The 21,466-nt window shown below is 39.0% G+C and overlaps 1 protein-coding gene across 5 annotated transcripts in view; it reads right to left on the bottom strand.

Moving 5' to 3' along the window:
* The window catches only part of LOC116047392 (ras/Rap GTPase-activating protein SynGAP-like), a 45,217-nt gene extending 34,550 nt beyond the window's left edge, over positions 1-10,667 (bottom strand). For 2 of the 5 annotated variants that reach the window (XM_031296187.2, XM_031296185.2), the window contains exons 1-3: positions 9,635-10,667; positions 9,363-9,483; positions 5,429-5,532 (exon numbers count right to left, since the gene is read on the bottom strand). In XM_031296187.2, coding sequence (XP_031152047.1) covers positions 5,429-5,528 — 100 coding nt within the window. In that variant the 5' untranslated portion in view covers positions 5,529-5,532; positions 9,363-9,483; positions 9,635-10,667. The remainder of the gene's footprint in view (positions 1-5,428; positions 5,533-9,362; positions 9,484-9,634) is intronic. The other 3 variants (XM_035993194.1, XM_031296186.2, XM_031296188.2) reach the window with 3 other exon arrangements.
* Between the last annotated feature and the right edge of the window lie 10,799 nt (positions 10,668-21,466).

Here is a 21,466-nt window from a genome sequence, read left to right on the forward strand (position 1 = left end):
CCTGTCATCCTATGGTTTCCTCGCTCCCAATGCCTCTGAGTAGGCGACTCTCAAGGTTCTATTCTGATTCCAAGCTAATTGTTTGGTATCCATGGAAACAACTCCAAGGGCTCCTACTTGAACTGTAGAAGGTATTGGCACAAAACTGCACAATACAGATGATGAAAGACACAAAGTAACATGCTGCACAACACTGTGTTTCTGGAAACAGTGAAGTGGGTGAACTGATCAGACCTATCTTCCTCATCTGAAGAAAATATTTCAAATTCTTTTGTGTCTCATGCGGGGCTGAATCTGCAGAATTATTTAGCATATTTTAAATTTTTAACATCACTGCTATTAAAACTGCAACCTGCTTCATGTGGTGCTCTAAGTAAACGTGACCTATTATAACACATGGATGCGATCACATTGCCTATTCTGAATGTAAATTGCAGTCAGGACTGTGTGTGGGTGGCAACAGCCTCTAGCTAACTGTGATACAGAGGAAGAGAAAGACAGAAAGAGGAAGACTGTGAGTGGGTGTTGGAGAAACATACTCAACCTTTAGTATATATCTCTCTATTAATACACATTTGGAAACTTTACTTTTTTTAAATAAATTGACTAAAATCATAACCTTTTTTCCACAAGATTGATTTTCTTTTGTTACAGACCTAAAAATAGAAGCAGTATTAGATACTATGTGCCAACCCTCGAAGTAATCATGGCATAAGCAGCCCTGCTAAATACCAACTGTGAAATAGTTTTTAATAACAGTGAAATCTCAAAGCAGCTATTCATTTATCAAAAGATGTACTTAATGAAAACTGACCCTAAGTGTCCATTTAACCCACGGGAAACAAACATTACCAAAACAACAATTACTACAATTAGAGATGCACCGATTCAATCCGCCGGATCGATATCAGCACCAATACTGATATTATTTGCCGGACTGGGTATCGGCTATGACACCAATCTACATTAAATACATTTACTTAATCAATTTCATTAAACATAATTCCACCGAGATGCACCACAGAGCGCCACAGGAAGTAATTTCTGCCTGTGGCCATCAAACTTTACAACTTCAACAAGAGTGTCTGACACTCCAGACTGGCCCTTGGACTTATTTCACCTAAAGCAACTTTAACTTTTAACTTCTTTAATCTATTTATAATTTCGGTACAATAATAATTAATATGCAAATCTCTGGTATTGATACTGCATTTATACTGTACATTTATTTATACTATTCTTGCATTTTAAGACAAAAATTATTATTATTATTATTTACATTGTTTTTTATATATATATATATATATATATACACACATACATATGGTAGTATACATTTTATACATGGCACATTTTATTTTATTTCTTATTTTTATTTTTTCTATTTATTGTAGTATAATGTTCATATTGTTTACATACTTATTTCTATGTGTCTTATAATCTCTCTATGTTTATCTGTATTTTTATTCTAGAATGGGAGCAACTGCAATGCAAAGTATTTCTGATTCATTCAGTCCAAGCGGGCTGCCACCATAACTATTCCTGGACTCACGTTACCTTACATAACAAGACAACACTTCAAAAACACTGCTCCATAGCGCTATTAGTGTTCAACAAGAGTCCACAGTCCTGTTAGCGGCTCTGTTAGCCTGTAATTAGGCACAACAGTAATTTGTGCTAAATGCTAACCCCAGCATGTTAACAACCAATAGCATGTCCCAAATCCATACTGCTTCTAAGCAGGTTTTTTTTTTGTTCACTAGAAAAGTGACAAAATGAAGTACAAGACTAAATAAGGTTGATTTTTGAATGTGCTGTTGATGGAAACTATTCTTCCACAATGCAATGCACAAAGGAAATGGAGGCACTACTAGCAGCTGGGAAAAAAATAAATAAAGTGTGTGTGGTGGTGAAACAGCTCCAGAAAGATCTCGGAAAACAAAACAAAAAACGTATTCAATGTTATAGTTTGTTTGTAAAGATAAATTAACATTGACAAAGTCGCAGTTTTATGCCGACACTTCAGGTGAGCACAAAAGTCACTGAGAATTATTGTTAAAAAGAAAGGCTTTTCATTTTGTTAAGCCTCAACAGTTTCCTTTGTTAGGAAAGTTATAACTATGACTGAAAAAGCATGGTCCAAATTCCCACAGAGAATACTGCTGGGACAGTATACTGTATACTGTAAATGTCAGGGTGGTAAGTTGTTGTTATATAGTACAGTGACTTTTCTAACTGCAATATGAATGCTTGTATTATGTATTTAAACACCTAAAATCACGTCATAAAAATCACTCACTTTTTGGATTGGACATAAAAGTATGACTGTAATAAACAGCAAAGTTTAAATGAAAGATTATGCCAATGCAGATACTTTTACTGATGCCACTTTGCATTCCAAAGAAAAAAACACAATTATACTGAGAAATTAAAGCATCTCTTATCATCATTTGCATTTTCACTCGTGATGAGAATCATATTGCTACTACATAAGGCGGTGTCCTTTCTGACAGATGTTTTGTTTGTTTAATGTTACATGTGAGAGGCCTCTTTGAGATTTACGTCTCACAGTTCTCTACATTGAGGGTGGGAGCTAAGGAGAAAATTGAGTGAGCTTATTTTTATTGAGATTGTCCACAATGTTGATGGTGCAGCAGTCCACTTGGTCTTGAGGTGACTGTGTTTCCAGTTACAGACCACACACACACAATCTCGTTATGTCTGTCTGGAGCATCTGACAACGAGGAGCCTCTGGTGACTCACAGACAGGCCTGCTGGGGCAGATGTCACATTCATGTCATATGGAAGCCTCCTTAATTGCCATATTCCAACTAGTAAATACTGTTCATGTCAACAACAAAATGGTAATTGTGGCTAGGAAGTTGTTGTTTTTCCGACAGCTCCAATATGTGCATAAGTCAATGTGTCAAGGTATCCTGATGAAATCTTAATTTAATGCTGTTATCAAGCACACTTTTTACCCATACTGCATGATCTGCCAATCATAAAACTGTAAAACTGAACATTGGGGAATATGCTATCAATTGAATGCAAGTTTAGCTAAAGGCTGAATGCAGTTCAGTTCACAGTTTTTTTCTGTATTTTTATTCAAAGGAGTCAAATTTAATGCTGTTTGTATTAAACTGTTTTATTTCAAGCATCCATCAATACAATGGACGAGAAAATAATTGTGTTTTAAGGGCTTTAAGAGTAACTTAAAGATAAATGCACTTTTCTTGAATTAGTAAATACTTACTTTATTATACTACCAATTGATATCAGTCTTTAGTGTATCTTGCACCAGCAAAATTGGATATCATTGAAATTCTGATCCTCTAGACTAAACAAATTACCTAAATCAGTGATGTTGTCTTGTACTCCATGCCCCAGGGCATAGAGTACAGGGAAATAATTCTTTTTCAATTGAAATTTATTTTGAATTAAATAGATGTGAATCAATATCTTTTATATTAAAAACTGCTTAAACAGGGTGTTCACACTTTAAATCATCAAAAACTTGGATATATAGCAAAAGAGGCCAGTGAGAAAATATATTTGTTTTTAATTTGGGTGAATTGACTCTTTTAGTCAATGCTTAACTCTAGAAGTGCTTGTTTAAGAAAATAAATGCCAATTGCCAAAGTACACTGGACTAAAGCAGGTAGTTTATCTGCCATCCTAAATTCATCACAGCTGTTGAAAAGCCACAGAATGTGTGCAGAAAATTAAGGTCATTCATCAACAGCGAGCTGTCCAAACAATCAGCCTGCATGACTGACAGACGCAAAATCTCGCTGTATTAACCTTGTGGCTCTTTGACAAGCCGACAGCGTCGCCAGAGGAGGTTTGACATGGTAGTTCAAGCAGTGATTTACAAAAACGCAAAATGACATTGGAGATGCCGAGCACACAGAGACGTACACTGCTGAGAATTAGCTGCTTGATGAAATAAACTCTTGTCTCTTGCAATGCCGGGTGCTTTTAAATGCAAGGTGAATAAACATCAGGGCTATTGCTTATTACAGTTAAGCTCGAGCTAAACTTGAGCCCAACATATATATTCAAAAGACAAGGGCACTAAAAAGTGAATAGTGTTTTCATTACAAGATGTTTAAATAGGGCTACTGGGTTTACAGTATGTAAAGAAAAGCTGAGCAAAAAAAGGGACAAGTGACACTTCTGACTGTTCAGAGCCACTCGGTGCTATGTTTAGAAACAGCACGGTAATCAAGTAAATGTAAAATGCACAGAAGAGGTAGAGCTGCAGCATTTGAAAGGGGAGGTGGGTGGAGGGGTTGAGGAAGCAGGGGCAGCGTGGGCGTGAGGGAGCCGCGGGAAAGAACCTGAGATCGGCTTGATATTTTTTGGAGGAACAGAAAGAAAGTGCAAGGTAACCTCAATTTCTCAAGGCCTAGAGACAGCCATTTTAAAATGTAAATACCTTTTGAGTGCAGGAAGGCATAAACAATCTGAAGATGTTCTCTCTGTCATGTGTGTTTTCCAGCATTCCCGTCTCTCTCCTGCCTGTCCCTCTGCCTGTGTGTGAGCGAGCCAAGGGGAGTGTGGCCTAGTTACCATAGGAACATGTTCGCAGCTTGTGCACAGCTCTCCATCAAACTCCCTTTTTTACTACTGTATTTAGAAGCAGTACTGCTGTGCTTGTAAATGAGCAACAAGAACATGAAATTAAAGATCAAGCAGAAGCTCTTAACACCGACTGTACAGAGATACTTCTGTATTACTGTATCTTATCACAATTAAAAATGAGGTGATTCTCAACTAACAACCCCCTACAATATGGACTGCTTCTTGTTTGTTTCTTCCCAACACTTCAAAACATTACTGCGTAGGTCTTAATGTTTGAAATGAAACAACAGCTTTACACGCTGCGCTAACTTACAAAAAATGATTTCCCTTCCTGTCCCTGGAGGGAACAGAAATGGCTGCTTTCATCTAAGGAAATAAAAAGAGCATAGAGAGGAGAAAGACTCGGAGTGTATCAAAGCCGGAGTAAAAGGAAAATACCGTAATCAAACCTAGAGGATGTCAAAATAAAACTCTGGGAGTGTGACAAAGCTGGGCTCAGAGGGTGAGTGATGCTCCGGTGGAGGATTGAGCAGTAAAGAATCCTCAATATATGGAGGTACTTTTGTAAAGCTTTACAGGGCTGAAAAGGACTGGAAAGCCATAGCAGAGGAAAAAAGAGCAGAATGTAACAGCAGAGCCCTCCATTCACACCGTATGTTAAACCTTTCATTAACTATTGGCAACAGTGGTGTCAATGGATGTCAGAGAAAACAGCGGGTTTAGGAGGAACATATAAAAACATATAACAGAGAAAAATCTCATTGGACCATGACAGACTGGAGACGAGGCTGTAAAAGTTAGGTACAGTTGACAGTAAAAGTAGACCTCTAAACTGACTCACTTGGGGTTAAAACTCCAGGTCCGCCACAGCAAACCTCCGCTTGACCAACCAACCCAAACTGACTCTGATGCGGCAGCCACGTCTTTGAAGATGTGTCCATGCAGCTATATTGTACAGACACAAGTTTTTTTAAAGATTTATAGACCGATAGTCACTTACAACAACAATGACATGGAAAATAAACGTTATTGTGCACGTTTAAAAAAATAACATTAATATAGAAAAATATGACCAAAGATGAAAACAAGACTTGATAATTTTGGTTCAAATCAAACAAGGAGAAATGAAACTACAATTTTGGTTTAGAATAGGGAATAAAGTGGCAACTTGGGAACTGAGTTTAAAATATTTTTCTATCATGCAGCCGGTGGAATATTTGAGTCTTTGGGGATTCTGGAAAACCTCAAAAACAGCAGTAGGTGTTGTTAAATGACCCTATGGGTTTTCTCAAAGATCAACAGGGATTTATCTTGCAGAAAAACTCATTTTTAGGTGTGTGAATCGAATGCAATACGTATACGAGGGAGGCCCGATCTGGGACTACTGCAGAGAATATGAACACACTCACAAACTTGTATACGTCTTGAAACATCAGATTTTTACCCCCCAAAAAGTTGTGCAGGTTAATTGTCATAATAACTTCACTCACCATAGAAAAACTGAAGGCCACAGTAAATGATATAGCAAGATTCAACTTATCATAGCTGCCCTTTACAGCCTTGTAGACTAAATGTCACGATGCTGCTTAACCACGAGCTGCTACTATGATTTATTAATAAGCATTCCTACCGACACATCAGTGTTTCATTCCTTGTTCTCTGATTGTAATTTAAAAACAATCCCCCGTCCAAACAGGGACATTTGGACAATCTGAGGTGGCTAACACTAGTGGCCATGTAGGAACACATTAATTAGGGTGGCACGTGGATTGTTGGGGGTATATACCTACTCTATCTGTAAAGTGTCCTGAGATAAATCCTGTTGTGATTTGACACTATGAATAAAATTGAATTGAAATTGAATTAAGAGAATGTGAATATGAGGAGTTAGGCAGTTCTGCAAGAGAAAACAGAGGAGTATTAAGGCCGTTTTACAGTCGCCGTAGCCAACCTGTCAAGCGGCAGTGTGATGTCATGGGAGCGGTGTAACTGTTTATACTCACGCGTGTTGATCGCGACACTAGTTGCAGTCTTCTCCTGAACAGAGGTGGCGCTAATGAGGAAAGGCTACAGACTTTGCTATTTCTACGGACTAGAAGAAGAAAAAGGTAAACAACAGCAGAACTGGCAGCAGCATTGACGTCAATGCTTCGACTTGATTCAATGAGCTACTTCGTCGGATCAAGCCTTTCATTCGCCATAAAAGAACTCCTCTTAACCCAGTAAGTTTACAAGAGAGACTTGCAGTCACTCTGAGAGTCCTGGAATCCAGTTAACCTTGAGCTCGTTCAGGCTTCCTGTTTCCGCTTTGTTGCGCGCCGCTGAAAAAAATAGAGTGGTGCGCACCCTCTGGACGAACTCAAAATCCTGGCGCGCAAGATCTACGTCATTTTGACGTCACGATGGCGCACGCCAGCTCGGCTACGGCGACTGTAAAACAGCCTTTATGAGGCAGTATGTTATGAGACTGTTAAGGGAGACCAGAGGTTTAGGATATGGAAAAGAATTACCAGAAGGGTAAAAATATATTGTGTTTCCTCTGTTGGGTTGCTAAAAGAAATGAGGATGGCAAAAGAAATGAATGGCCTGAGGCAAAAGAAAACAATTTGAGAAGATTGCAGGACAAGAGCTCGCTAACAGTAGTACCTACTTTTTTTTAGAGAACATTCTGACAAACAGCCTGACAAAGCCTTTCTGTCCTTGGCAGCGAGAGAAAGCCCCCTCCATGCGTTGCATTAAAGATGGCTGAAGAGGAGCAGAATTATGACGGAAACTTGGGTGTTGGAGTAGATTCAGCTCTTTGCCGGCTGTCAGGCGCCCGACTGACAACTGTGGCAGAGAGGCAAGGAGTCCAGATTCTCAACAGTTCACGAGGAACAGAGGAAGATTAATAAGACATCCACGACTCTCGCCTCTCTATTTCAGCTAAACGAAGAAAATAATTTCATGAAGAGATGTATGAGATTCATATTTTATAGGCATTTCATGTGGAAGAGGACGAGGAAATCCTGCGAGGGCCAATGAGTCAGAGTGAGCTGGACTTATCTCGTTTTATCAAGTGTGCAGCCTCAGACATTTCATTAACTGAAGCTATTCTCTCTCCCACTCCCTTTTTTTTTTTAGATGTATGCAAGAGCCCGCAGTGTAATATAATGGACTGTAAAGATAGTGGCCTCCAATCATACCGGTGCTACATTACAGAGGGTCCAAACATCAAGTACATCTGTTTTTGCCAGCTGAGGAAAAATTCACACAAGCGTATCTTATCTTTTCATCCAAAATACACAGACCCAGAGCAATGTCCAGTGAAAGTGGGACACTTTTTGCCAAATGTTGGAGTCAAGAGTAAACTAATTTGAATAAAGCTAAAAATAACCCTGTAAACTCCCATTTGGCTATTTAAGTCAAATTCAAGAATGACCAGTAATATCTCATTTGCATATCCCAGCTTTCAGAACCTCCCTGTAGACTGTGCAGTTGTTCAATGTGCAACACTCAGAGATAGCTAATTAGCAAACAGGTACCAGTGCCAAATGGCAAGTCTGGTTCACAGAAGCTAACTGCCAATCAAGCAGGTCCTTACACTGACTTCACCTCTGGAGGGAAGAGTGCAGGGACCTCATTTAAAAATCTCTTGAAATAAGTTATATGAATAAATAATATTCTAGGTCCAATACACTAGGTGTCACATGCTGCATTTTGTGATATGATATCATAGGTAATGTGATATCCATATTTATGTGTACAGAATGCATCTTGGGCTAGTGGCACTTTATGAAAGCAGCTTTGTGCCAATTAGCAGACATTTCATGCAAGAAAATGCAGCTGTTCAAATTCATGACACTTGTGTGGCTTCAAATACCAGAAAACTGCACTCATAAAGATTAATTGACTAAAACATAGTGGTACAACATAAATTGAGGGCATGAAATTAACACCCGACCACACACTCAAATGCTGGTAAATTTTGCCTTTGGCAGGTGAAACTGTCATTCTGCCTGCCACGTTGGCAGGTAGCCAATGAGAATTGAGTAATTGATTAGTTGTTTTTTGCCATTGTTCTTTCACATTCAAGTCCACCATTTCCTCTTTTGTGAACTCAGAGAGTCAGTATATTATAACTGTCTGTGACAGGGGAAATTAATAAATAAAAATATAAAAAAATATATATATATACTCCAAGAGTCATTCATTTTGGTTAATAACTTGACAGCACTTAAATGTGTATTCTTAACAAGTTCAATAACGATGCTCGTGCATTTCCTGTATTTCACCTATATGAGGCAAAAAGAAATTGGATGGTAAAAACGTGTGGGTAGTGGATTTTAAAATCTAACTGCCACAATGGCTGGTGCCCTGCATGCATTGTATGTACTCTATTATGCTAATGTAGCATGTAATACTTAGTGGCCTCATATCCTGCAAAGAACATGGTGCATAATCAGAACTTTATACGTGGAAATCCTCCATAAATTGTCTTATCAAACATTCATCAGGCCAACGCTCGAGGAGGCTCCTATTCTGCAATGCATCACCTAAAACAGGCTCAGTGAGACCATGAACCTGGGCAAAGCTGGTGAGTATTAACAGCAGGTAGAGACCGTGCTGCCTGTTGTTGCTGTTGCGGAATAATATTCAGGCTGTAAGGTGGATTTCAACACCTCAATTAGCGAGCCTCTCTAGGCCAACTAGTGAACACTTTACTGTAAGACGGGGTATATATCTGGCAGCATGTCACTGTACTTTCTGCCTGAACATGTGTATACAACACTTACCCAAAATAACAGGACTTCCTGGTGAAGAAATCTTGACAGCTTAGTTACATCTGTGGTTGCAGACAGAATCCAGTGGGTTTCCAGGGCACTTGGGAAGGGGCTGAGGTTCCAGGTTTACTTGCTTTTTGGGACAAAGGTAGAATCAGTGTGTGCAGACCTGAGAGACTGTTTCCAAATAAACAGCCAGGTGTTGTCCTCTTTGAGAGATAGTTGTATTTCAATCATTAGGCCAATTTGATGTGTTCAATGTGGGCTGCTCCTCTTGCTCTCACCTATGCTGCAGTGTGTCCATCCATGCCGTTGTCAAGTGTGAAGGCTCTTGAGGAAAACGTGAAGCTGGCTGTCACAGGGTGTCACGTCACCTTCACCTCAGTCCATCACTGAAGCCAAAGCGTGCCTATCAGCAGTGGCTCTGTTGTGCAGCTCAGCAGCTCTCCTCTGCTTCTTCTCCTCCCTCTCTTCTTCCTCTGCTCCCTGTCCTCCAACTCTATTGCAATACAGGAACTGACATGTGATACCAATGCAGCTTTCTCGGTAATAAAGAGAATCTCTTCTGAGGACGGTTTTTGTCATCTTAATTGTTTGTTCTGGGCACATGTGACTTCAAACAGCCCCTGCGTCGCCTTATTATGTGGGAATGATACGAAGTCCTATTAGCGCGTTTGGTCTAACGATCCACAGAGCCAATTAGTTAACCATTTATTACTTATATTTACATTTAAAACACTTTACATATATTTAACAACACAACACAGATACTGCATGGTTACAACTACTGCACGATGCACACGAATCACGCTGATTGCCGATTTTGAAATGAGGATAATTATCAAGGTGATGCCTGCGGGCTATGCCAACTCTGAGCACACAAACGTAGGCTACTGCACATTGTGCGCAAAAAATTAACATTCCAAAGGTGTTTACTGGTGAAATCCCAAAGATGTGCAGCAGCATCTGAACATCTGATTCATGCACATTTTTTGATGTGCTCCTTGCTTCTAGCTCGGGTGATTTAATCTTGGAAAGCGGCTGTAGTTCACCCCGCTTGGCATAACGACGTCCCCACAATCCAGAGATTCATACCGATTAAGGGGAATCCGGTGCTATATTAACGCCGTGTGTGTCCTTTGCGCTCCTGCAGTCCGTCACACCTAATTTTGATGTGCGTGAAAAAAGGTGCTCGGTAAACGGAGAAGTCTGTCTCTTGAGGGCGGAGATAGTGCGTAAGATAGACAGAAACAGAAACCAACGCCTCCGAAGGCAGCTCGAGTCCGCCCTGCGCTGTGCTGTAGCATCTCTGGAGTTTGTAACACCCGAAAATAATACGAAACGATGACGGCCGGCCGCCCAATGCGCCGAATAATTACGACTGTAAAGAGGTTAGGGAGTATAACAAAGTTCAATAAGTCACTTCGTAACTATGTAGAGTGGGCTTAATGTCTCACACAGTCTTAAAGTAGGGGTGCTGCACTTTTAATAAGGCTCAAGTTTGCACACCTGAAACATTTCCATAAACTTAATTTAGGATACTTTTTATAGCTTTAGGAACAGTCCAAGTGATATTTCATGTTAACAAAGTTTTAATAAGATCTGCTCTCAGCAGCTGCAAGGTGTAAATGGAAACCAACGGGAAAATGGACGGAAAATAACAGCTTATTCTGTGTCAGCTGGTCATACTGATTTCTGGTAACAAGATCCCCAGGGGCCCCCTAAAGCCCCAGGTTCACTGTGTAGAAATTGCTTTGAGGAAACTTAATTGTAATTTTTTTTTTTTGAATATAATATGCACTAGCTACTAAAGCACAACCGGCATGGGGACCTTGCTGTGCCCAATCTTGAGGCCTTAAACCCTTGTGTTGACTTCGGGTCAAATTGACCCGTTTTCAATTTTTGTTTTATATCAGAAAATATGGGACATAGAAATAAGCGCTGAAAATGTGTAGAAGAAAAATGTAACAATTTAAAACGTTGGAAAAAGCAAAAACAAACTGTGAAAAAAGGCGTCAAAAACCTCGGAAAAAATGTGTTCTTTTTCAAGGTTGACAGGAAGACAACACAAGTATCAAAATCTAGTTTTAGGATCTTTATATCAGCAGATACAATGCTTACATTATGCATATTCCTAAATTAGTGTGCAATATTTCAGCATAGGAATAATACCTAGCACACTTATCTGGCCATGGATAGATCTGATTTACATGTAGAACAGTTGCTACTCAAGTTCATTCAAATCAGCCACAGAAACAGATTAAAGGACAGGTTCAGATTTTTTTAAATCCATCTTAATACAATACTCACATGTGTACACAAAAGGATTATTCATTATTATAATTGTTTCTCCTGTTCATACTGGCCGTAAAGAATGCCCAAAATGGAAGCAGCAGAGGCAGAGATATCCAGACTTTTAGTGGGCGTTCAGACTGATATCATCCCTGCCTTAAAACAGCACAAGGGGTTGCGTTGGTGGGGGCATGGTGCTTCAGGTACCAGTGAGAATGATGTACCATCAAGTCCAGTTTGAGTAAAAGATCCATAAATTAGAAGCCTTCTCAGATGCCAAAACACTATTTAGCAATTTCTGGTAGGTTATCACAGCAGCAACTACAGTATTTTATGTTTTGGCGCAACGATCACGAGGTAAACAGTAGAAATACAGTGTTCACACTACAAGGTAATCCAACCAGGAATGTGTAAATGTAAATGGACTGTATTTATATAGTGACTACTTAAAGTGCTCATATAATGCTCATTTTCAGGTTCATAATTGTATTTAGAGGTTGTACCAGAATAGGTTTATGTGGTTTAATTTTCAGAAAACACCATATATTTGTTGTACTGCATATTGCTGCAGCTCCTCTTTTCACCCTGTGTGTTGAGCTCTCTGTTTTAGCTACAGAGTGAGGCATCTCACTTCTGTTCAATCTTTGTTGGGAGTCGCACATGTGCAGTAAGCACTGCTAGCTGGTCAGTTGCAGAATATGAGGGCGTGCCATGCTAGCAGCTAGGCCAGCATTATAACGTTACAAAGTGACGCACGTTCGTCACGGAAGTAAAGGCTGGACTATAATAGAGCCGTTTGGAGCAGTTTGTGAACAGTGTTTTCTGTTGGAGATGGTAAGTCCCTTTGGAGTGGACTTTGGCCTTTTTCACTTTGTAAATCTATAATGTGCACAAAAAGATATATAACACAATAAAGGAAAGGGGAAAAGCCAAAAAGCATAATATGAGCACTTTAAAGCACTTTTTATTTTTTTACAGGCAAGAATTGACCATTCACACACATTCATACACTGGTGGCCGAGGCTGCCATACAAGGTGCCATCAGGAGCAATTCGGAGTTCAGCTTCTTGCCCAAGGAAACTTCGACATGGGACTGCAGAGATGGAACCACCAACCTTTCGATTGATAGATGAATGGTCTGGCAATGCGGGAATACTATGACATGGGGTTATGTAGTTTCTTAAACTTTGGAAAGCTCGCACTAAAGCCACAGAAGAAATTATGACAACTGTAGTACTCCCCTTGACAAGTGAACTGATCCCCATACATAAAAGCAGCAGGGTGTCCCTTTAAGTGTAGCTGAAGCTAACAAGGGTTCAGCAGTCTAAGTTCAGTAAGTATGGAGGAGAAATAGTAACAAAAAACAACATCTCTTTCAATGTACATGAGCATGTGATTTACTTGAAAAAATGTGAATCTATACATTAGGGTGCTCAGTGATGGTTTTTTAGCCCATACACAGGAGAAGACAAAGTCTGTGGGTGACTCATTTGTATTTTAACAGTCCGTAATCACTTTTATTGTAGTCACTGAAAAAATGCCAAATAATCCAACAAACACTGTCTATATAGACGCAGAAGTGTGGAGGCACCAGCAATTGTTTTGCATTTTTATTTTGATATCTGCTATGTAAACATGTTACATAAATGTGTGTTGCTAATTGTTAAATCCTGAATGTGTCATAGATCATTACGTTGGCATATATAAAAATGGTGTTACATAAATCCCTGTTAAAAAGGATGCAACCCAGTTATTTCTTTTTTCCTGTGTCTCTATATCACAAACATGAGGCTGCTGGATATAAAAAGGTTAGACAATTGAGACGTGAGTAATGATGACCTTTTTCCTAAATGGTAATAATCCTCTAAATAAATCACTAAAGGTTGGATCTGTTACAAATACACAGAAAAACCATGCTTTAGAACTAATGCATTAAAACTGAAAACATTAACATTTTTACTTGTTTTGTTTTTATCTTGCATTTTCTTTTATCGTTCTAGTATAAATTGGAGGTTTTTACTATGATTATTTTATTGGGATTTAAAGTGTGATCCAGCTGCACTGAACAAGAGCCAAGACAAATGTATAGGCTGCAAGAAACAATTAGATGGGGAGAAGCAAACAGTGATGTTACTGAATGTCAAAGACTAACTTGGGACACTGGACAGCACATGCTGCCATCAAAAATAAACCAAAAACATAAACTGGAAATGAAACATCCCCACTCTTTCACTCACCCTCAACCCTTACTCACACACAGAAACACATACATCTCCATGGCAACTGATAAAAGAATAGCTGGTCTGCAAAAAGAAGCGATTGACAAAGCATATACAAGAACTGGACGGTCAGCAAGAAACAAATGTATGGAATGAAGAATAATCCAGGAATGAATTTAAGGGATCTAAGCAGAACAAAGGCCGTCAGTCTTAGGATATGAAGAAGATGCTAAATTAGCTATGTCAAAAAACTTGAATATTATACTCATGTAAACCTTTTGAATCTACAAAGAGTAGAGCCTAACACTCTCTTTTTGTCAGTTTGCTGTTTTTTGGGGGCTTAATTACAGGCTATACATTTAAAGCGAGTGTGACTCACACTGAAAATTAGCTTGACGCAAATCCTGCAGAAGGATTTGGGTCAATAAGAAGGAATGAAAGTTGCGCGGATGTTGCAGATAGCAGAACAGAGAGGGTGGGCAACGAAAGAGGGGAGAGGACAAGGGAAGGAGTACAGCAGAGTACAGCACAGTACACCACCTACACTCGTCTCCATGGCAACTACCACACTAGAACGAGAGATAATGCAGTTTCCTCTCATCCAATTCTGAAAACTGTTCAATTGGTACCATATGCACAGAATACTCTTCAGTATTCTGTTGTTGCATATGAAATGAGAGATGCTTTCGATGTAATGCTTCTAAAACACTCCTGGCTAAATATTTGGACTGCATACGTTACATCCATCTATCCACCAGAGACGTTGGCTTTAGTCTGACACTGAATTCATCATCATCGCTTTAAGGTATAACTTGTTATTTTTGAATTAATGTGTTTTTTTCCCCATCTTCGTCAAAGCAAGTGGCACAGTGTGTGGGCAGCAATTGCTTTCAAAGAACAAGTATTGAGGTTGATAGAATTGAAAAAGACATAATAAAATAAATGCCTTTTCTCAAATCTAGCTGCTGCTCCTGATGCCGCTGGTGTAAAGTGACATAACAATTCAAAACCTTTAGACATGGTTTTGTGCAACATGTTCTTTGAAATCTGTAAGATGCCACTGTGTGTAATACAGTTTGACTTGGGGCGGAAGAGTGTGACGACAATGTGTGCTAAATGATATATATTAACCATAAACAGGCTGGTGAAATTCTTTGAGACAGTGTGTCTTTGCTACACCTACCACTTCTTTTTTAGCCATCCTTCCACAGGCCTTTCATCCTATTTTGGTTTGATTGTGTTGTCTCAAAACTGCTTGTTTAACTGCCAACGCAGCACTGTATGCTGCGGTTAGCATAACTGATACTTGTTCATTCGGTTACCAGAATAATTTTGTGGTGTTTGGTCACGTCAGTCGGATTTTCTTTTTCTGGTCTTCTGTAATTCAATATCATGATTAATATAAAGTCTGTCACTATTAAGTCAGTCAGCATATGACAAATACAGAGCAAGTAAGATCGGTTGTTGGACGGCCCACTAGGAACACATGACAGAGATCATCTGACTGCCTGAAGAGTGAAGTAGATTTGATCTTTATTCCTTGTGTCATTTGAGCAGCCTGGTTTGTTACAGGAACGATGGCCTCACCACTGCAGGTACAGCCCTCAATGTGACATTTATGACGGCATAAAATCAATGTTCATATCTGTGTGAATGCTTCTTGTATAATTGATTATTAACTTATTCCTTTTAGATCAGTGTCATAATTAATAGCACTTATTGTTCACCTACACTTGTGCAAAGGGACTATTTTAAAAGGTCCTCATTGACATTGTGTTGGCTATCCATTAACACATCCAAACCTTAAAGGACAATTCCGGCACAAAACGAACCTAGGGGTTAATAACAGATGTGTACCCACTCGATCGCTCTCTGGGACATGTTTTCATGCTAATCGAATGTGTTTGTAGCTTGAAACAAGCTAGCGCGGACTGCTGATTAGCTTTATTCGCTATATCGCTAGTATTTGGGGCACAGGGAAAGTAAAAACAAATCGCTTATTATACCACTAAAAAGGCTCAAAATATCACCGCACTTCAATGGTAGCGTAATGAGGGTCCCTAAATGTTAACCGAAGCATTGAGAACATTGTAAGTGTACAGACAGTTTATTATAAAGATAGATTATAAAGACAGTCGCGTTCTCGTATACAGGCGGCCGCCGTCTTGGGAGCTACTGTCTTTCTAAATTATCTTTAAAGCAATTTAAAAGAGTGTTTTTATCATGAAATACATACTGCAAATCTTACTAAGACTGAAAATAATGATTATTTTCATTATGGAATAATCTGTCAACTATTTTCACGATTAATCAATTGGTCTACAAAATGTCAGAAAATAATGAAAAGCACCACTGATGTCGCAATTTCCTAAAGCCCAAAATGGCATCTTCAAATATTTTGTTTTGTATGATCAACAGTCCAAAAGCCAAAGACATTCAGGGCCAGATGTACATACATTTGCGAAAGTAGCATTATCAGCGCCATGGCCAACCCGCAGAAAGCTTACGTCGTATTTACCAAACCTGCAGTTCTTCGGGAAATCAGCACTTTTTTCCGCCCACTATACCGTAAATTGCACAAATTTAAAAGCGCAATTGAATGGGCGATGGCAAAGAAATCCTGCTTGATGCGTGTTATTTCGGCATTAGTGGTGGGGAAATGTATGTATTGACTAGTGCGCTGTAGCAAAGTGTGAAGTACTGGTGCTATGATACGGCTGAGGGCAGACTGTGATATTACCACTGCCGATGCTATGACTGTTTGAAATGATCCTGATGCCAATATTTGTAATGTAGCGAGGAGTTTAACAACTGCTGGAATGGAATGTGAACGCTGAGTCGGAGATTCAATGTCATCTTTGAATTCTTCCATAACTGTAATATTGCATGGCTGCTTAATCTGTAACGCTTAATGATTTCGTGTTCACTCAACTGAAAAAGTGTGATGTGGCAAAAATCTTTTCAGCTCATCTCCTTGGCCTATGTCGTCGTCTTGCTCGGATTACTGCTGCTATTTCACCTGGAGGCATATGTGAGGAAACCCGCTTGTGGCTGGTTTACACCTGCTTTTAAGAGGCGGACAATTTTCACTGCAAAATAGAGGCGCGCTTTCACAGGCGTTTTTTGTACAATACATAATTAGGTGCACTTTACGCTTCCCCTCCCATCTCTTTATGGGAAACTCCCACTTTCCCCTTCACCCACCCATGAATGCATATGCATGACACGGAAAAGCGCAATTTGCCATTTTCAGTTCCCGCGACAGGCAGTCTGCGCTTTTACCTCAGTGCGGCCTGTTTGTAAATAACGTTCATGCTTTTACGCGCACGTTGCGAAACAAATACGCCTGAAGTGGGCGCAAAAGTGTTAGTACATCTGGCCCTCAGTTTACAATGAAACAAAATAAAGAAAAGCAGCAACAGTTGAACATTTGACGTTTTGGCATTAAAATGAATCATACAGCTAATTAATTATAATTATATATTTTCAATTATCAAAAAAATTGAAAAACTAATTTTAACAGCGAGTGTTTATAAAAACAGAAAATGGTCAAAATATGCGAATTGCAATTCCCTAGAACATAATTTAAGATGTTCAAATTGCTTGTTGCTACCAGTGAAAAACCAGACAAATCTGAAAAATAATAAAGGCAGCGAATCTTCATATTTAAAGCGTAACGCTTGCCAAAATGCAACCTAGGGTCTTTTTGTGAATGTACCCGAGTCAAACATACTTAGGACGGAAGCGCCACTTTTAAGATTTACCGTATTTTTGTTTTTCGGTCAAATGGCCTTTTGAATGGGAGTAATAGGGGCACTTTTATGCTAGCCTCAAAATAGCAATTTTTAAAACAATAAGAAGGGTCGACACAACATGAAACTTTGCTCCAAGTATCACAAGGGGCTCTACACCTTAACTACACCGGTGCAAAAGGGATATACTAAATCTATGGCTACTTGTTTTGATATCGACTCATTTTGACTGCCGAGGTGGTAGCAGCCGGAAACAACAAGAGCTACGGTGAGTTGTTCAAAACCTCTCTTTTTAGTAAACTCTGGGTACACAAACAATGTTCTCAATGCTCGAGTTCATGTGTAGAGCCCCTGGTGATACTTGGAGAAAGGTTTCATGTTGTGTTGAGCCTTCTTAGTGTTTTAAAAATAGCTATTTTGAGGCTAGCATAAAAGTGCCCCTATTACTCCCATTCAAAAAGCCATTTGACCGAAAAACGAAAATACGGTACATCTTAAAAGTGACGCTTCCGTCCTAAATATGCTTTTAAAAGAAAGTTTGACTCGGGTACATTCACAAAAAGACCCTAGGTTGCATTTTGGCGAGAGTTACGCTTTAAGAAGCTGAAAGCAGTCTGTTTTTTTTTTTGCTTGAAGAATTATCAGTTACATTTCTGCCAACAGACTGATTAATCAATCAACTAATAATTTCATTTTTAAATCTAACTGTCTTGGTAAGTTCATTCTGGATGTTATGTTTCTACTTTAAGTTCCTTTTTCTATCACATTATTTTTTCCTTCAACCAACAAAACAACCTGAGTTTACAGGATATTTGAAGGGAGTAGCAGAGGTCAGGGGGCCAGGGGCCTTTTCTTGTATTCTATTAATCAAAGACCATCTGACAGATAAGAACATCAAATTAAGCTTTTTTTCACCAACAGCCTGGTTACTTATGACAGAGAACAAAGACATGGTTGACTGCTTAGCAAGATGCTCTGCCCAACATAATCAGGACACTACAGGAACAGCAGGAGAAAATCTGCTTGAGTGCAACATGATCCTTTTGGCAGCAATGTCAAATCTGAATTTTAGGAGCTTTTCTTTAAAAGTTAAATTTCTGCCTGAACCATTTGCTGAGGGCTAACTGATATGAAGGCAGACTCAGCAGGATTTGTACCTGAAACTCCGAAGGAATTCAAGGTCGGCTTCACCAGCCAGCAATGACACCTTCACCCTCAGTGATCATGTTCCCGGCGAAAGTGTGAAAGTAAGAACAGCCATACTGCGGCTGAAAAACAAACTAATAATAGAAATAATGTGGAAGCTACTCATTGTATTTCAGGAGCATGTTTTTTTTACCCTTGAAACCTAGGTGACTAAACGTTTATATTATTTCTTGTTCCCCAGTGGGCTTTTATGTAACACAGACTGGTCAAGATGACCAACAGCTGCAGGACGCTGTGCAGGGGAGTGATTCCTGTTCAATGTGTGAGGGGTCAAAGGTGCCACGCTAGTCAAGCACTCAGAGGTGTTCATGGTGACTCTGTTGCTCTGTGATTGTACCCTGAGAGAACAAATATAGAACACATTATTTAAGGTCCTAGAGGGATCAACGTAGCAGTATTGTTCGCTGTGACACTCGAGACTGGAGCTCAAACTATTTTAAAATAACACCGTTTATAGTACAGTAGCTTCACAGCTGGCTCAATCATATTTAAAATAAATCGACTGTCTGGCTTATACTGTAATGTGATTTATGTGGCTGGCATTCATCAGATGTCTGTACAGTGAGGCAGTGAGTGAAAATTTTAATTAAAGTCTAAGTATCAGACTAAACATTAAGAAAGATGGAATAAGAACAATACAATGGGAAGAAACAGAGGGTTTTCTGTCAATAACAAAACCACAGGCGTTCATATTTTAATGTTTATTGTTCTATTAAAACTTAGCAATACCAAATAGCAGGGAGGAAATACAGCTTTGAATGCTTTGATCAATTAAAACTGTCACAATGACTTGCCCGATACAGGCAGTAAATTAAACTCCTGGGCACAGCTTTTTAAAAGTAATCCAGTGGGATTGTGGATCACGGACTGGATCAAATCTTGGAAATGGGTTTTTCAAAACCAAAAGAGGGATTCTGAACTAAGATCAGATCATGTAATCCCATTTTACATTTGATCTGGATCAAACCTGCCCTTTGGGTTTTTCAAAACTTTGAACTCCGTTTGGGATCTATTTGATCCAAAAAAAAAAAAAAAAACAGGATTATCCTGATCCCATCAGAAGGGTGGATTCAGTTGTGATTTTTCAAACCAAATAAAATCCGTTTTTTTTTTTTAAGTGAATGATCACAAAATCAGTGTTTACTAATGATGTATATACATTTCTTCATATTTGAAGCATATATGAAGCATGTCACATCTAATGATTTTTGACTATTGGATAGTATTGTTTTTGTTTTGTTATTTAACATTATAACAAAATAAGGAATGTAAAATGTTTGTTTATTACAGTGTTTCTCTTTCTTACAATTAAAACAAACAATGGCTATTTGTGGCCACCGGTATTTTGCCTACCTGTTGTCCTTCGCTAAGCCAGTAGGCTACACTGTTGGTTCCATTTAAGGCTCTGGTAAACAGCTTTTGGTAATCCTGAAATTTGGTATTTGGATCACAGTGATCCAATCCAATGTTCCTTTAAAAAACTGGCATAAAAGTAAGAAGGATCAGGTGATCCTGGATAGCAAAACATGGGATTTCCAAATCTGGATCAATTTGATCCAGATTAAATTTTTTGAAAATCTGGGCCCTGGGGACAATTTTCCTAAAACTATCTCATGTGATTTCAGTAATGGCGTTAGACTGAATGTGAAATTAAAGTGACTGTATGTAACTTTTAAATGTTTCTGAAACGGTATAATTTTCCATCTGATGATCATAAATGACCTGTAACAGCAAACGAGCCTAACAGTGAAAAAAGCGCTATTTTTATATAGTTTTTATTAAAGCCTTTGCCCAGTTCTGATTTCTCCAGCAAAGTCACAAAATGATTTACAGCAGGTAGACGACGCTACAGATTTCGGCATAACACCAGAAAAGCCTGTGTTATTGTATCCAGCCAGGTAAAGGGAAGCAGGAGATATCTTTATATAGGACTAATTGTATTTTAATTGTATTTTAGAAGTTATCTGTTGTAGTTATGGCTGATACTGGGGCAGGGCCATCACAGAAAAAAATGAAATTAAACGAAGAACAACTAAAAGCTAAAAGGGAAAGTGAAAGACAACGGGCAAAACCCGAGTCACACTCGGTCGGGCTTTCAACAGATGGAGACAATTATGGGATTGTAAATTATTCAAAACCGACCCCGAATTGGCCCTCAGGTATTTAATATGTCTATTTCATTCATAAAATGACTTCAGATTGCGCGACCTGGTTGTACGTCAGTAGCCGGCATTAAATTACGTCCCCCTTCCATTAAGCGCAAACGTTTTTTTTCCTTTTAGTACGTGTTTGTGTTGGCCTACTATTTTCTTTTCCATTGTCCCCCTGTACTTGTGTAAAGCATCCTTGGGTTTCATGAAATGCGCTATATTAATCTAAGTTATTAATAACGTTGGTTGTTAAAACAAACTCTTATTGCTTTGGGTCGTGACACAGTGACAGTGATACCCAGTTTAGTTCACGAGACATCCAAAGTAGGCTAAGTTACCGTATGCAACATTTGAAATGCAACGATGCATCTGTAAGATATTCTCTTATTGTAAATGAATGATTTTGTGTCTGAGTAAAACATTTATCGCAACTATGACCTTCCCGTAACGCTGTGTGGTAAAAACACAACTGCTTTTGTCCAAATGGGCCGCTGAAA

The sequence above is a fragment of the Sander lucioperca genome, chromosome 16, assembly GCF_008315115.2.
Source record: "Sander lucioperca isolate FBNREF2018 chromosome 16, SLUC_FBN_1.2, whole genome shotgun sequence".
Lineage (NCBI taxonomy): Eukaryota > Metazoa > Chordata > Actinopteri > Perciformes > Percidae > Sander > Sander lucioperca.